Source organism: Rattus rattus, chromosome 13 (assembly GCF_011064425.1).
Source record: "Rattus rattus isolate New Zealand chromosome 13, Rrattus_CSIRO_v1, whole genome shotgun sequence".
In the NCBI taxonomy this organism is placed as follows: domain Eukaryota; kingdom Metazoa; phylum Chordata; class Mammalia; order Rodentia; family Muridae; genus Rattus; species Rattus rattus.
The window spans coordinates 14,242,602-14,259,916 of NC_046166.1; the positions used below are offsets into that span (position 1 = coordinate 14,242,602).

Genomic DNA, 17,315 nt, shown 5'->3' on the forward strand with positions numbered 1-17,315 from the left:
TTTTTAAAATTTATTTTACCATCTTTTATTTCATGTAAATATTTAAGAGTTTCAAAAAAAAAAAGCACATTGTTTATAGTCAGATTCTTACAGGTCTCTGGCTTTCCATGATCTGCTCTGTGCAGGGAAAAAGTTTTTTAAAAGTGTTTCACTCTGTGTCCCAGGCTGTCCTAGAACTCGCTACATAGACCAGGCTGGCCTGGAACTCACAGATCTCTGTCTGCATCTGCCTCTCAAGTCCTGAGATTAAAGGATGTGCCACTGCATGCAGTCAACAGAAACTTCTTGTTGCAGACACTGGGGGGTAGGGTGGGGGGTGTCATAGGGGTCTACACAAGACACAGGGGTCTGGGGAGAACATGGGGACCCCATCACAAACGGGATTGTTTTTCAGAACCCAGACAAACGACCACGCAGACATGTGACCGTTCAGATGTGTATTAATGCAGAGTTGCAGCTGGGCCAGTCGTCAGCATGCAGACCCGGGATGACTACAGTTCGCCCTGCCTGTGGAATCTGCTGAAATGGTTGTGCCTGTGAAACTTCCCCATCAGCAGATCCTCATCTTCCTCTCGGGCTTTTTTTACTTCTTCCTTGGCCTGTATGGCATCCATCTCCTTTTCTGGACCCTGGAGGAAGGGACAAAAATAAAACAGGCTGGAGCTGGGGCTGGGGCTGGGGCTCATTTAATAGTGCTTGTGGCTCTATTGGTAGACAGCTTGTGATTGATAATGCTTGCCTGGCATTGGCTTCAATAGCTAACATAGGGAAAAAAAGGGCATGGTGGTGCCCACCTGACATACAGGCCCAGAGGTTATTAGACCAAGGTCACTGTTGACCATACGGCAAGGTTAAGGCCAATCTGGGAATGCATGGGACCCTATCTCTAAAGAGATAAAAACTAACTAGTATAGATACCCCTGCCTGTATGCTGGCATGCATCTGTGAACCCAATACTTGGGAAGCAGAGATAAGAGTGAAGTCCCGAAAGCTGTACAAAAACCCTTCCCTCTAAAAAGGAAAAGGAAAAAACAATGGCTAGAGGGCTGGCTTTTCTCGAGGAGCTCAATTCCCAGCACCCACTTTAGGCAGCTCACATCTGGTGTGACTGCAGTCTAACAGCCTCTGTGGACACTGCCCTCATGTGCACAGACACATAATTACACTTTTTTTTTTTTTTTTTTTTTTTTTTTTAAGGAAGCTGGGTGTACCTAGCACGTCTTAATCCTAGCTCTTGGAGGCAGAGGAAGGTAGATCTCTATGAGTTCAAGGTCAGCCTGGTCTATGTATCAAATCCCTGTCTCCAAAAAAAAGGGGGGATTGGGATTTGTACCTACCTTAGTTTCCCCCCAGGTGGCCTTGCCAAACTTCTCTGCATATTCTTCATCATCTGTGATCAGGAAGTTATCAAAGATGGTTCCAGATCTCACCTGTGGATGGGAGCAGGCCTTCATTAGTGGCGGCAGATACACAACTTTTCGTCCTTGTCAGGGGTACTCAGCTCAACATCACACCCATGATCAGCTGTCATCAACCGACTGTAGCTCAGGATGGCCCAAAGGTAGAGCACAGTCTTAGTAGGCTGGACCATTTGGCTTGTATTGCTAGCACCTAAGAGTGGGTTGTGGGCATCAATTGGAGGCTAGCTGGGACTGCAGGAGGCCAGGCTCCACCCCCACTGTATGTCCCACAGCTGACAGAGCGACAGCTATACAAAGGGACCCCAAAGCACAGAAACGTCAGGCCCATGTGGTCTTCAACGCCACACGCAAGCGCCAGTGATTACAAGGCCCTTGGTGAGTAGATCCAGGCTAGGGCTGGAAGGAGTGCCCTGAGGGCAAGGGTGCTTACCACTCTCAAAGTATACCACAGTTCAGTTCATAGGATCTGTACCAGGTATCTCACAATGGCTGTGACTCCAGCTCCAGGGGACCAGAGACCCTCTAGCCTCCATGGGCACTGCACACATGTGCACATGCACAGCACACATACAGTTTTAAAAAATAATAAACCAAGGGCTGGAGAAATGGCTCAGTGGGTAAGCGTTAAGGGCCCTGAGTTCAGACAGCCAGCGCACACATGAAAAGCTAGCATGTTTGTACGGGTAGCTATGACTCCAACATTTGGAGGCAGGAAAGGCAAAGACAGAAGGATGCTGGGGCTCACTGGATGCCAGGCTGGCTCCAGATTCAATGAGAGACCCTGTTCTCAAGAGCGGTATAGCCAGACATTGGATATCCTCTTCTGGTCTCTGCCCATATGCATACATCGCACACATACACACTGTATACATACACTGACACATGCACACATACACTGACACATGCACACATACACACTGACACATGCACACATACACACTGACACATGCACACATACACACTGACACATGCACCCATACACACACATGCATAATACACACATATACACACACTCATGAAAAAAGAATTGTGTGCCAAATGGGTCACATTAAAGTTCAAGTCATTAAATCAGCCAACCACGATGGCATATGCCTAGCATCCCAGCACTCAGGAGCTGAAGCAAGAGGATCATGAGTTCAAGGTCAGCCTGGGTTACACAGCAAGGCCAGCCCAGACCTATTAAAGAAAGCTTAGAGCCAGGTCACCTGCCACAGCTCCAGACCAATGGCGCCGATGTTCTCAAACTCTGAGAGGTCGTACTGCGTCAGGTAGCCAGCGGGCCTCATCTTCTGGTGGAGCCACACGTCCTTCTCGATGCCCTCAGCTTTCAGGCCATCCTACAAAAGCAGACTCTAGCCAAGCTTGGATCACAGGATGGGGAATGGCTGGCTTGTTTTTCCTTTTTTGTTTTCCTACTTAAAGTGGCTAGCCTACCAAGGACCAGTATTCCATAAATTTCCCTGCAACTCAAAGCTTTATGCAGAGGAATTCAAGTCTTTTCATTCCTCCCACTTGGTAAAAACCCCATGCAATTGTGTGTGTGTGTGTGTGTGTGTGTGTGTGTGTGTGTGTGTGTGTGTGTGTGTGTGTTTTGAGACAGGGTTTCTCTGTATAGCCCCGGCTGTCCTGGTATTCCCTCTATAGACCAGGCTGACCTTGAACTCAGAGATCCGAATGTCTCTGCTTTTTTTTTTTTTTTTTTTTAATTATATTCATGAAAAGCACCCTGTCCCCGTTCCTGGAACCCGATAGACTGCAGTAACTGCCCTCCTCATTCCTTCATTTCCTATGCATCAATTCTTTCAAATGCAGCAAACCTCAAAAGTCAGTATGATCAAACTCCTTAAGACACAGTTACCAAAAAAAAGTAAAAATAAAAATAAAAAAGGGCTGGAGTGATGGCTCAGTGGTTAAGAGCACTGACTGCTCTTCCAGCGGTCCTGAGTTCAATCCTCAGCACCCACCCGGTGACTCACGACCATCTGTAATGAGATCTGATGCCCTCTCTTCTGGTGTGTCTGAAGACATCTGTAGTGTCCTCGTATAAAAAATAAAACTAAATAAATCTTAAAAATAAAAAGGCACAGTTACCAACTGCATTAGAATAAAAACTAAATGGATTTCCCACCCACGTGTCTGCAAGCAGGTTTGGGTCATGGCTTTACAAAGAGAAATTGCCTTGCCAGGTCACTCAGCCTGTTCTTCTCACGTGTCACTGAGAATACCTTTTCTAACAACACAAGTGGGGTAGGAGCAAGGGCCACCCCCAAGGACCCAGAGTCACTGCAGGAAGAAGCCACACACCTCGTATGGTGGCTTCTGCAGCCAGTCCCCATCCAGCTCACTGTTCCAGTCGCTTGGCTTGCTGGGACCGGCATCCAGAAAGTGCTTTTCCCAGTCCTTCAAAGACAGAAAGGAAAGCATGATGTTCAAGGAAATTTTGGTCAAATATTTGTATTGCATCTATTAAGCTTGTGTGCACGTGTGCAGGTCAGAAGATAACTTGCTGGAGCCAGCTATTTCCCTCCACCATGTGGGTTCCAGAAACCAAACTCAGGTCCTCACTGCTTGGCCACAAGCACCTTCTCTTGCTGAACCATCTCGCCGCCCCTTGGAAATTCTTTAGTGTAGGTCATGGGAGAAACCTAGGGAACACACATGCTCAGTGGGGCTGGGACAGAAGATGGCAGGCACTGACAACTACACAGCAAATACTTGGAAACAGATTAGCAGAGCAGGTCCCTATCTCCTGTCACAATGCCCTTTTCCTAGTCACTGGAGTTGTCTCCGAGTGTGCTGGACACTTTTATGTCAACTAGACAGACTAGAGTCATCTGAAAGGAGGGGGCCTCAATTTAGGAAATAATCAGGTGGTAGGCAAGCCTGTAAGGCATTTTCTTAATTAGTAATCGATGGGAGAGGGCCCAGCCCGTGGTAGGTGGTGCCGTCCTTGGGCTGGTAGTTGTGGGTTCCATAAGAAAGCAAGGTGAACAAGCCATGGGGAGCAAGCCAGTAAGCAGCACCCCTCCATGGCCTCTGCGTCTGCCTCCAGGTTCCTGCCCCGTTTGAGTCCCCTCAGTGATAAACAGTGATATGGAAGTGTAAGCCAAATAAACCCTTTCCTCCCCAAGTTGTTTTGCTTACAGAGTTTCATCCCAGCAATAGAAACCTTGACTAAGACGCCAGGCTGTGGATTACCATTCCACCAAGTGGCAAGTGCGTACGGCCTGGCTTTTGTCTGTCTTTGGGTTTCTCGTTATGGCCATGGTAGGTTTTGCTGCCTTGACTAATCTTTGGGAAGGAGCACAGAATGAAGATGAGCCGTATCTGAAGACAAGGAACTAAACTATGGAGCGTTTGAAGGTTGCAGGCCAGAACCAAATTATCTTGATTTCAGTCACTGCAATCTATCACTGCATCTGACCTAACATCTTTGTAACTATCAAAACCCTGCAGTGGGGGATGGGGGATGGTGGCTGAGAAGGGGTGACAGCAATCAGGAAGTAAAATGAATAAATAAAATTAAATTAAAATTAAAAAACAAAAGCCCTGCAATGGCCAGCTTTGGTGTACACCTTTAATCCCAGCACCTCCGAGGCAGAGACAAGCAGATCTCTGTGAGTTCAAGACCAGCCCGGTATACAGAGTGAGTCCCAGGTCTTTCAGGGCTAAGAAAGACCCTGGGTCAAAACCAAAGAAACATCCTATTAAATTTGTTTTTACAGCCGGGCATAGTGGCCGCACAGGTCTTTAATCCCAGTATTCAGAAGCAGAGGCAGAGGAATCTCTGAGTGAGGTCAGTCTGGTCTACAGAGAGAGTTCCAGGACAGGCGGGGACACACAGAGAAACCCTGTCTCAAACAAGAAAAACAACAGTTGTTTTTGCAATACTTTGACATGTGTGTCCAGGTCTCGGGTGTGAGACGGTTGGTGCAAGCAGGCCTTGGGGAAGGGCTCTCTCGGCACACACCTCAGGCTGTGCTCACCTACCTGGGCTTTGTTGCCTTCCACCTGATCCCAGTCCCTAGACTCCAGTGATGTCTTTTCCATTTTCTTCAGCGAGGTCAGGTTCCAGTCATACTCAATGCTGCCAGACTCGATGGACTGGCCATCGACTTTTACCTCGTAAGAAAGATCTGGCCTTAAGATCAGGGCGTAGAGATGCGTGAAGCCATCCACCTGCATAAAGACCACAGTGAGGTACTCTTTCATTTCGTGTCTGGTGTGTACTTTAAAAAAGGAACTAAGATGGGAGACGGCTCACCGGGTGAAGGAGCTTTCCACCAGGCCTGGTGACTTAAGTTCAATCTGCCAGAGAAAAATGACTCCCAAGTTGTCCTCTGACACACAGATACACACATACACACACAGACACACACACAGACACACACACACACACACACACACACACACACACACACACACACACACACACACACACACACACACAGACACACACACACACACGGTGGGGACAGGAGTAAAAACAAACCTAAGTATGTTTGGGGGTGGCACAGGCCTCTCTGCTTCTAGCATTTGGGAGGCTCAAGCCAGGAGATCATGAACCTATAGCCAGCCTTGGTTATACTCCAAGACCCTGTCTAAACATCCAACAGGCCTGTGTGTGGCTCACATCTTGTAAGGCCAGCTCTTGGGAAACAGGGAGGCAGGGGAATCAGAAGTTCAAACTTATTTTCCACTATATAATAAGCCAGCAGGTTTTCTTTGGTTGTTTTCTATGTGTGTGTGTGTGGGGGGGCGCACAGGCTGATGTTCGGTCTCTCCATTGTTGTTGCCCACTTATTCTCACATTCAGGGTCTCTTGGCAAACCTAGCGTTCAACAACATGACCATACTGACTGACTGTCTCCTTACAGCACAGATCCCAGCCCTGCACTTACAGGCTGGGGCTCAAAGTCAGGTCCCCAGGCTTGTTCACCTAGGGAGTCGTCACCCCTGAGCTACCCCACTCGAGCCCTGCTTTTGTCTTTTTTTTTTTTTTTTTTTTTTTTTTGAGATAGAGGCTTGCTCCATACACCTCCAACTCATGACTATCCTCCTGCTTCATTTAGCCTTCTTAATAGTGGATTTTTTTTTTTTTTTTTTTTTTTTTTTTTTTGGTCACTTTTCAAGCTAGGGGACATCCCCTGGGCCTTAAAACTGCTTTTTTTTTTTTTTTTTTTTTGAGCTGGGACCCAACCCCTATTTAGCCTTCCTAGGCAAGGATTTTGGGTACCACTGAACTAAATCCCAACCCCCTGAATTCTTTAAGTCAGTTTGTTTTCTGTTCTTATATTGGTTGGTTTTTGTTTTCTGTTCTTTGATTGGTTGATTTTTGTTTTCTGTTGTTTTGGTTTGGTTTTTGTTTGGTTTTTGTTTTGTATTTTGAGATAGGGTTTCTCTGTGTAGCCCTGGCTGTCCTGGAACTCACTCCGTAGACCAGTGTGGCCTCGAACTCAGAGATCCTCCTGCCTCTGCATTCTGACTGCTGGGATTTAAAAAGGTATGCGTCACCACCACACCACTAGATTTCTTTTTATTATATTTTATTTGGTGGGTGAAGGCCAGAGGACAACTTTTGGACTTTCTCTTCTACCGTGTAGGTCCCAAGAATTGAACTCAGGTCTTCAGACTTGGCAGCAAGCTCTCTTACCCATTGAGCCATCTCACAGCCCCACCTCCAGGTTTTCACAATTGAGAGACTCTTCACTGCAAGCCAGTGGCCCTGTGAGGATCATTCTGGAACTTTCTAGCATTGGGATCTGGGCAGGAAGCCTAGTACTCAGATTCGAAGGATCTTTATAATAAAAAAATGTATATCTGGTATTAGTGTATTTGGTATCTGTGTGTGCACACATATGTGTGTGTGTTATCCTAAGATAGGGAGGTCAAAACAGACCACAAGTTTTGGAAGTCAATTCTCTCTTTCTATCCCATGGGTTCCAGGGCTCAAGCTCTGGTTGTCAGGTTTGGTGGCTTTGCCAACTAAGTCATCTTATCAACCTCTCATTCTTAGATTCTGTTTTTTATTAAAGTGCATGTGTGTGTGCATACATGCTCCTCTGTGTGTGTGTGTGTGTGTGTGTGTGTGTGTGTGTGTGAGAGAGAGAGAGAGAGAGAGAGAGAGAGAGAGAGAGAGAGAGAATGTTTATGTGCATGCACTCATGCATACAGATGCCTGTGGCGGCTAGAAGAAGTCATTGGACCCCACATGGTAAAGAAAGCACTTGTGAGCTGACATATGTATGGTGGGATTTGAACTTGGGTCCTCTATACTCTTAACCCTTGAGCCATCTCTCTTGCCCTAGTCTTCAGCTTCTGTTAGGGCATTTATTGATTGATTGATTGATTGATTGATTGATTGTATATGAGTATGCTGTAGCTGTCTTCAGACATACCAGAGGAGGGCATCAGATCCTATCACAGATGGTTGTGAGCCACCATGTGGTTGCTGGGAATTGAATTAGGACCTCAGGAAGATCAGCCAGTGCTCTTAACTGCTGAGCCATCTCTCCACCCCAGGAGCCACCTTGCCACCCCATGAGCCATCTCTCCACCCCATAAGCCACCTCTCCAGCACCCATTAGGGCTTTTCACTCTTACTAGCTTCCTCGCTGATCTGAGGAAGCAGGCAGAGGGGCATCCTCTGGCAGTGGGTTATAGGGAAAGCCCATAATACTCAGGCTGCTGAAAACCATTCTGTGACAATGGTCCCTTCTTGACTCACCACAACACACGTGACCTCAGGCACCATGTTACACATGACTTCATGTACCACACCACAAGAGAGTTCATGCTCTCACATTGTTGGGAAATTTGTCTTTGAATTGACAGAACACAAAAGTGCTTTTTGAAGCACGTAGAAAGCAGCCTTATACAGCTGACTTTTTTCTCCTCACTATGGTGTCATACACCTTTAATCCCAACTCTCGGGAGGCAGAGGAAGGCGCTTCAAGTACCATGAATTCAAGGACAGGTGGTCTTTACTATGAGTTCCAAGCTAGCCAGGGCTGCATAAGGAAACACTGCCAATAAATAAATTAACTTAGCTAATTAACTCATGCCTGGCACCTTCAGAAGCCAGAAGAGGATTTCTGACCCCTGGAACTGGAGCTACAGTTGGTTGTAAGCCTCCATGAAGAAGCTGTGATCAAACACAGGCTCTCTGCACAAGCAGCCGGTACTCTGAACCATTGAGCCATCTCTCCAGACCCTGCACATTTCTTTTCTTCCGTGGGTGTTGCTGTAGTTGATTAATCTGCTCTAAACTCCCCGGCCCAATGTTCTAGACACACACACACACACACACACACACACACACACACACACACACACACACACACAACACACACACACAACACACACACGACACACACAACAACATACACATACACAACACACACACAAACCACACACATACTCACACAACACACATTCACAACACACACACTCACAACACACACATATAAACCATACACACACACACACACACACACACACACACACACACAGCCTTATATTTAATATGCCTTAATCAGCTCAATGGCTGGACCACTCCCAAGCTTCCACATAGCTAACTCCTCTCCTCTGATACTCGTAAATTATTACTTACTAAAATCTATATTCCATCTTTGTTACCCCAGACCCAATCAGAGAGCCCCCTGGGACTGTCCTTCCCCGGGTCTTACATGATTGATATGCCTTTCTTCCTGCAGTTCTCGAGTCTGGTTCTTATGCTTCCCCAACATGGCAGTACTAAATCCTTCTTCCCTCGGTTCCCTTGCCTGGGAAATCTAAAGCCTAGCCCTGTCTCCCTGCCCAGTCATTGGCCACGAGCAACTTTATTTACCAATTAGAATCGACTGGGGGCCGGGACCCACAGCATCGTACATGCGTGATTCTTTTTTTTTTCCACGTGGAAAGGTTTAATGAGAGAAGAAAAGTAGAAGAGGAGAGGAGTAAAGGCCGGCCATGAGCACGTGGAGGGGAGGGGTCAGGGTAATGGGGAGAGAAGGGACAAAGGGGAAAAGGGGAAGAGCAAGAGAGTGAAAAAAAAGACATGCGTGATTCTTGTGTAATTTTCTGGGAACCCAATTAACATAATACAATCATTAAATCAAATCCACATTTCCCTCTTTTCGTCCATTAAAAAGGCCTTTCAGATATACATTGAATATGGTTATAACAGTTATGTATACTATAAGATATAATATACACTGATCATGTCCAGTCCATCAATTTTGTCAATTTAGGTTCATTACTCTAACATCTATCTTAACTTAAAGAGTTTACAATTCTAGACCTGAATTTTATATATATATATATATATATATATATATATATATTTTTTTTTTTTTTATATTACCTGAATATATGGGGAGCACAAAAACCTAGCTTCCAAATCTTAACTAATTTGTGCAGCCAGCTGACTACCCGTACAGTCCCCCATTCCTCAAAATGTCGCAGCACCTTTGTTTGGCCTTCTGGCCCAGAACCATCTGACAGACCTTAAGTGAGGCAGGAACTGTGAAGGACTAGTTTACCCTGTCTTGGCTGTCGACTATCCCACATTGTGTATCCTTTCCTGGACAGTAGTTTTTGTGTATAGATGAATTAGGGCAATTCTCGCCCAGTGGCTACCTTGCCACAACTGGAGCCACTCCATATGGAGGTTTTGATGCTCAATATCTTCTTTGAACCGTGAAGGGGATACTGTCAGGAGTGGACATGTCTCAGTCAAAAGATCTATTAAAAAGTGAGATGACTCTAAATGTCATGTTCTGTGGATCTCTGATGCTTTTGAAGATTATCTAACTATATAAAGTATATTTGAACTGGTAAGCCTTGACTACTCTTAGCTATTTCTATTCGAATAATATTAAAAACACTCTATTATAATTAAATCAGGATCTAATATTACCATGAGTTTACTATCTACCCCTTAACTTGTGTTCCTTAACCATTCTAGCAGTTTATAATCGCAGCCATAGAAGGACTGGGGCTAAACCTCATATTCTTAAATGAGTTGCATAGGCACAATGCCTCTCTAAGAGTAGCAACATTAATTTCAAATTTTGTAACAATATAAAAAATGAATACCAGTGAAAACCTTAAATCTGTATCAATATAAATTCTATACCAATGTAAGAAATTATAACTTTGGGCTGGAGAGATGGCTCAGAGGTTAAGAGCACTGTCTGCTCTTCCAGAGTCCTGAGTTCAATTCCCAGCAACCACATGGTGGCTCACAACCATCTATAACCAGGTCTAGTGCCCTCTTCTGACCTGCAGGTGCATACATGCAGGCAGAAAGCTGTATGATGTACACATAATAAATAAATATTTAAAAAAAAAAGAAACTATAACTTTAATTTTGTATCAATTATAAAGATTTCTATCAATGTTAGATTATGACTATATAATGATTTGTTTAAGAATAAATTTAGGGGGCTGGAGTGATGGCTCAATGGTTAAGAGCACTGACTGGGGGGTTGGGGATTTAGCTCAGTGGTAGAGCGCTTGCCTAGAAAGTGCAAGGCCCTGGGTTCGGTCCCCAGCTCTGAAAAAAAGAAAAAAAAGAAAAAAGAGCACTGACTGCTCTTCCAGAGGCCCTGAGTTCAATTCCCAGCAACCACATGGTGGCTCACAACCATCTGTAATGGGACCTGATGCCCTCTTCTGCTGTGTCTGAAGACAACTACAGTGTACTTACATATAATAAATAAATTTTTTTTCTTTTCTTTTTTTCGGAGCTGGGGACCCAGGGGACCCTGGGAACCCAGGGCCTTATAGCAAGCGCTCTACCACTGAGCTAAATCCCCAACCCCAATAAATAAATCTTTAAAAAAAAAAAAGAATAAATTTAGTAATCCATCCCATATATCTAATTTCTTATAATAATACTCTGTCCCCCGTTTCCCCTTCGACCCTGCACATGTATGTACTCATGTGTTATGTGCCTGCAATGCAGAGCTTGGCTGAGGTCACATGTCTTCCTTGATGACCCTTTACCCTCCATATTGAAGCAGTGTCTCTGTACTCAGTCACTGATCTGGCTGCTCTAGGCAGCCTCTTTCAACCTGCAAATCCTAGTGTCTGTCTTAAAGGCCACTAGGATCAGCTGGTGGCGTATGCCTTTAGTGCCAGCACTCAGAAGGCAGAGACAGGTGGATCTCTGCGTTCCAGGACAGCCTGGTCTACACAGAGGAATCCAGTCTCAAAAGGCCAAAATAATAAATAGTTAATTTGAAAAACAAAACCAAACCACATTCTGGGACTGAGTATGTGCAGGGGCATTCTGTCCATCGCTGTACAGTCATTGACATGTGTGTTGGGGAGCTCATGATAAGCGTGGCCAAAGGTGAATCTGGCATCTGTCTGTCCCACCCCTCTTCTCCCTACCCACGCCCCCTCTCTCCCTCTCTCTCTCCCTCTCACACTCACTGTTTTCTGAGATAGCATGTCTCTATATAGCCCTGATTGACATGGAACTCACTATGTAGACCAGGCTGCTCTCAAACTCAGAGAGATCCTCCTGCCTCTGTGTTCCTAGTGCTGGAATTAAGTCTGTGCCACTATACCTATTTGTTCTAAATCTGAGTGAGAAATGGAAAGGCCGTGGGTTAAGGTTAAAGAGTCTGGCAGGTGCAGTGATTGGACTAAGAATGGCCCCTGCAGGTGCATATATTTGAATATTTAGTCACCAGGAATTCTTGGAAAGGTTTAGAAGGATTAAAAGGTATGGCCTTGCTGGATGAGGTATGTCATTGTGGGTGGACTTTGAGATTTCAAAAGTCCAAGGCAGGCTCAGAGCCTGCGCCACACCCCGCCCCCATCTACAGATCAGGAGGTTACCTCTCACCCACTTCTCCAGCACACTGTCTGCACGCATACTGTCATGCTCTCTCCATGCTTCTTCCATGCTACCTCCATGCTCTCACCATGCTCCCTCCATGCTCCCTCCATGCTCCCACCATGCTCCCACCATGTTTCCTCCATGCTCCCTCCATGCTCCCTCCATGCTCCCACCATGCTCCCACCATGCTCCCTCCATGCTCCCACCATGCTCCCTCCATGCTCCCTCCATGCTCCCTCCATGCTCCCTCCATGCTCCCTCCATGCTCCCTCCATGCTCCCTCCATGCTCCCTCCATGCTCCCTCCATGCTCCCTCCATGCTCCCTCCATGCTCCCTCCATGCTCCCTCCATGCTCCCTCCATGCTCCCTCCATGCTCCCTCCATGCTCCCTCCATGCTCCCCCTCCATGCTCCCTCCATGTGTCCTCCATGCTCCCTCCATGCTCCCACCATGTGTCCTCCATGCTCCCTCCATGCTCCCTCCATGCTCCCTCCATGCTCCCTCCATGCTCCCTCCATGCTCCCTCCATGCTCCCACCATGCCTCCCTCCATGCTCCCTCCATGCTCCCTCCATGCTCCCCCCATGCTCCCTCCATGCTCCCCCCATGCTCCCTCCATGCCCCCTCCATGCTCCCTCCATGCTCCCTCCATGCTCCCTCCATGCCCCTCCATGCTCCCTCCATGCTCCCCCATGCTCCCTCCATGCCCCTCCATGCTCCCCATGCTCCCTCCATGCTCCCACCATGCTCCTCCATGCTCCCTCCATGCTCCCTCCATGCCCTCCATGCTCCCACCATGCTCCCTCCATGCTCCCCCATGCCCCCATGCTCCCTCCATGCTCCCCCATGCCCTCCATGCTCCCTCCATGCTCCCTCCATGCTCCCTCCATGCTCCCTCCATGCTCCCTCCATGCTCCCTCCATGCTCCCTCCATGCTCTCACCATGCTCCCTCCATGCTCTCACCATGCTCCCTCCATGCTCCCTCCATGCTCCCTCCATGCTCCCTCCATGCTCCCTCCATGCTCCCTCCATGCTCCCTCCATGCTCCCTCCATGCTCCCTCCATGCTCCCTCCATGCTCCCTCCATGCTCCCTCCATGCTCCCTCCATGCCCCCTCCATGTTCCCTCCATGTTCTCTCCATTCTCCCTCCATGCTCCCTCCATGTTCCCTCCATGCTCTCTCCATGTTCCCTCCATGTCCCTTCCGTGCCCCCTCCACCCGCATTCTCCCCACTGCATTCCCTCCCTGCTCCCTCCACAATCCCGCCATGCTGATAAGGAGCTAAAGCTCTGGAATTATAAGCTATCCCCAGTCAAATGCTTTCATTTGTGAGAGTTGCCTTGGGCTTTGTGTCTCTTCACAGCAATAGGACAAAGACTAAGATAACAGAGGAAATCTTAAGACTGTCTGACTTGCAAGCTATGGCCTTTCTGCTTAGGAGTGTGCCACCATGCCCAGCTTTCTTCACATTCATCATGCAGGAGGCACGAGGCACATGTGGGAGGCTGATCATCTAGGGAGATGAATTGTTTATTTCCCTACGTGAAGTGGGAGCTGGAGAGGCGGCTCAGGCTAAGAGTACATTCTGTCTCACAGAGACTAGAGCGTGGTGGCCAGCACCCATGTTGGGCAGCTCCAGGGGATGCAATGTCCTCTTATGGTCTCTGTGGACACTGTACACATGTGCACATGCACACGCACAATTAAAATAATAAAATAAAACTTAAAAGAATAAAAGGGGGGGTTGGGGGATTTAGCTCAGTGGTAGGGCGTTTGCCTAGCAAGCGCAAGGCCCTGGGTTCGGTCCCCAGCTCCGGAAAAAAAAAAAAAAAAAAAAATAAAAGGGGAAGGAAGGGAGGGTAAAGGGGAGAGAGATGGAGGAAGGGGTGAGGGGCAGGCAGAGAGCACCGCTCCCTGTGGCATCAGTGTGCTCACCTTGCATCTGATCGACTTCTTATTTTCATGATATTGATTCTTGAAATATAAGATAACATGAACTTTCTTGATATCAAATCCACAGATATCAGGTCCTACAAAAAGAACAGGAGGAGGAGGAAGGAGGAAGAAAATGTACTCTCAGTTTTCTCCTATACTCGAGTAGGCATCCTCCCCACCGAGGGGACAGTAGCTTCATCTGTCTGACGGTGCTGAGTTCAAACGACACTGAAGCAAAGCTCTGGTGACCAGCTCCCTCCTGCCAAAGTCACCTTTGGCATTCAACTGAACCAGCACAAATGAGGAACAAGGCCAATGGGACGTCGTGTCAGACTCCCACAAGAGCCCTGGGAGGCTGAGCTGGAAGACTGGCAATCCCAGGCCAGCCCGGGCACCGCCACGCACCGGACTCCAAAAGCAACACAGTAAGCTGGAGAGGGCGGGCGCAGGAGATGTTGCTGGCCATCCAGGCTGAGGACCTGAGTTTAATCCCTGGGAACCACAAGGCGGAAAGAGATGGCTGCATCTTGCCCTCTGACCTGCATGTGCACCAAGCCTTCCATAAATGATAATTATTAGAACTGTTCTTTGTTGGGTTTTTGAGGCAGGTTTTCTGTGTGTGGCCCTAGCTGTCCTCATTCTAACCTTGAATTCAGAGATCTACCTGCCTCTGCCTCCTGAGTGCTGGGATTAAAGGCCTGTACCACCACTCACCACTGCCCAACAATAATTTAAAGTTTGTTTGTTCTCTCTGTGTCTCTGTCTGTCTGTCTGTCTGTCTGTCTGTCTGTGTGTGTGTGTGTGTGTGTGTGTGCGCGCGCGCTTTTGGATCTGGAGTTGTAGGTGTTGGTGAACTTGGGTCCTCAATAAGAGCAGTAAGTGCTCCTAACCACTGAACTATCTTTCCAGTTCCCAAGTGTACATGGTTTTTTAAAATGGGAAACAAAGCTAGGTGGTGGCGTCACACATGTTTGGTCCCAGCACTAGGAGGCAGAGTTTGAGGAGGATCTCTGAGTTTGAGGCCAGCCCAGTCTATAGGGAGCTGTAGGACAGCCAGAGCTCCACAGAGAAACCCTGTCTCAAAAAAAAACAAAACAAAACAAAAAACAAAAACAAAAAAACCCAAATAAATAAAAAAAAAAGAACTGAGAGGGTTGGGGATTTAGCTCAGTGGTAGAGCGCTTGCCTAGCAAGCACAAGGCCCTGGGTTCGGTCCCCAGCTCTGAAAAAGAGAGAGAAAAAAAAAAAAAAAAGAACTGAGATAGGAAACAAATAAAAGGAAGCACAAAAAGAACTAAGGCATTCTGTGCTTTGTTCTTTTGTTTTTTTTACAGTGCTAGGAATGGAACCCAGGCGCCCTTACACTAGCCAATCATGCGCTCACCACCTGGGCCTCAACAGAGCCCAAAGGATTTATTATGGTGTGTGTGAGTGTGAGTGTGTGTGTGTGTGTGTGTGTGTGTGTGTGTGTGTGTGTGTGTGTGTGTACGTACTTGAGTGCGTGTGTGGTAAAGGAAGACGGCCCCCTGTCTCTATCAGTTGCCATTGTATGCCCGTGAGGCAGGCAGGGCTCCCACTGAGCCGGAAGCTGCGCCTTTCAAGCTAGACTGGCCCGAGCTACTCTCAGGATCGTCCAGTCTGTGCCTCCCAGGCTTGGGACTGCAGGCCCACACAGCTCGTCTGGCTTTTTATGTAGGTTCTGAGAATCGGAACTTAAATGCGCTATCCACCGAGCCATCTCCCCAGTCTTTATTTTCTACGTTTTGGGGAATGTTGAGACAGGGTGTCACTGAAGCTCCCGCTGGCCTGAAATTCCTGCCTCCACCTCCCAAGAGCTGGGAAGACACGTGCTTTAGTCACAGGATGCTAGGGATGGAAGCCAGAGCTCCTGCATGCTAGACAAGCACCCTGCCAACTCAGCCCAGTCCCAGCTCGTACTTCAAATCTTTTTCTCATAAGAAAGTGTTTATGTAGGGGTTGGGGATTTAGCTCAGTGGTAGAGCATTTGCCTAGCAAGTGCAAGGCCCTGGGTTCGGTCCCCAGCTCTGAGAAAAAAGAAAAAGAAAAAAAAAGAAAGTGTTTATGTATTTATTTTAATTTCATGTGCATTGGTGTTCTATGTGCACTGTATATTTGTATGTCAGAGCCCCTGGAACTGGAGTTACAGACAGTCTCAAGCTGCCATGTGGGTGCTGGGAATTGAACCTGGATCCTCTGGAAGAGCAGCCAGTGTCAACTAACCACTGAGCCATCTCTCAGGCCCCACACTTCAAATATGTTAAGCTTTGCAACCCTTTTAGGAGTAACCAGAAAGTCCACCATCCCTTACCTGACAATCTGGATGTGTTTCAGATGCTAGAGTTTGTCACTTGGGATATATATATGTTGCCTTCATCTGTGCAGTGTCCCCACTGAAATCTCAGACCGTCTCACCATTTGGCTCCCTGGAGGCAAGGTCTTGTTCTTTGGCAAGAATAGCACCACAGTCCCAATCCTCCTGCTGCCCCTCCTAAGTGCTGGGACGGCAGAGGTTTACTACCTGGCGGTAACGTCTCACCCGCTTCAAAATTTGATGTTTTCTAGCCAGGCGTGGTGGTGCACACATTTAATTCCAGCTTTGGGATGCAGAGACAGGAGAACCTCTGTGAGTTAAAGGCTAGCCTGGCTTACATAGTAAACACCAGGATCGTCTGAACTACATAGAGACACCCTAACAAAAAGATTTTTTTTAGTGTGTGTATGTGTGTGAATGCAGGTATGTGCCTGGCTAAATGTGGTCTCAGCGCTCAACGAGTTTCAGGGTCGATCAGGGTCTGTAGATCAGGGTCGGTGTGCAAGGCCCTGGATTTCATATCCGACACACAGCTGCGTGAGACGGCCATGAAAGCAAAGGCTCTTGTCATCAGGCTTGAAGGGCCGAGCTCAGATGGAGAAAGCAAAGAGCTGACTTCCTCAAGTCACTGGAGCTGGAGAGATGGCCCAGTGGGCAAGAGCGTTTGCTGCTCTTGCAAAGGACCCAGGTTCTGTTCCCAGCATCTGCCCGATAGCTCATAGCCATCTGTGATTCCAGTTCCAGGGGAACCAACAACCATTTCTGGTCTC

At 47.4% G+C, this 17,315-nt stretch overlaps 1 protein-coding gene across 1 annotated transcript in view; it reads right to left on the reverse strand.

Annotated features, from left to right (window-relative positions):
* Calr3 (calreticulin 3) overlaps positions 1–17,315 on the reverse strand; it is a 24,667-nt gene continuing 7,352 nt past the window's right edge. Inside the window, exons 4-9 of the mRNA XM_032918539.1 lie at positions 14,214–14,308; positions 5,412–5,600; positions 3,726–3,821; positions 2,627–2,758; positions 1,338–1,430; positions 1–629 (exon numbers count right to left, since the gene is read on the reverse strand). Coding sequence (XP_032774430.1) covers positions 492–629; positions 1,338–1,430; positions 2,627–2,758; positions 3,726–3,821; positions 5,412–5,600; positions 14,214–14,308 — 743 coding nt within the window. The 3' untranslated portion in view covers positions 1–491. The remainder of the gene's footprint in view (positions 630–1,337; positions 1,431–2,626; positions 2,759–3,725; positions 3,822–5,411; positions 5,601–14,213; positions 14,309–17,315) is intronic.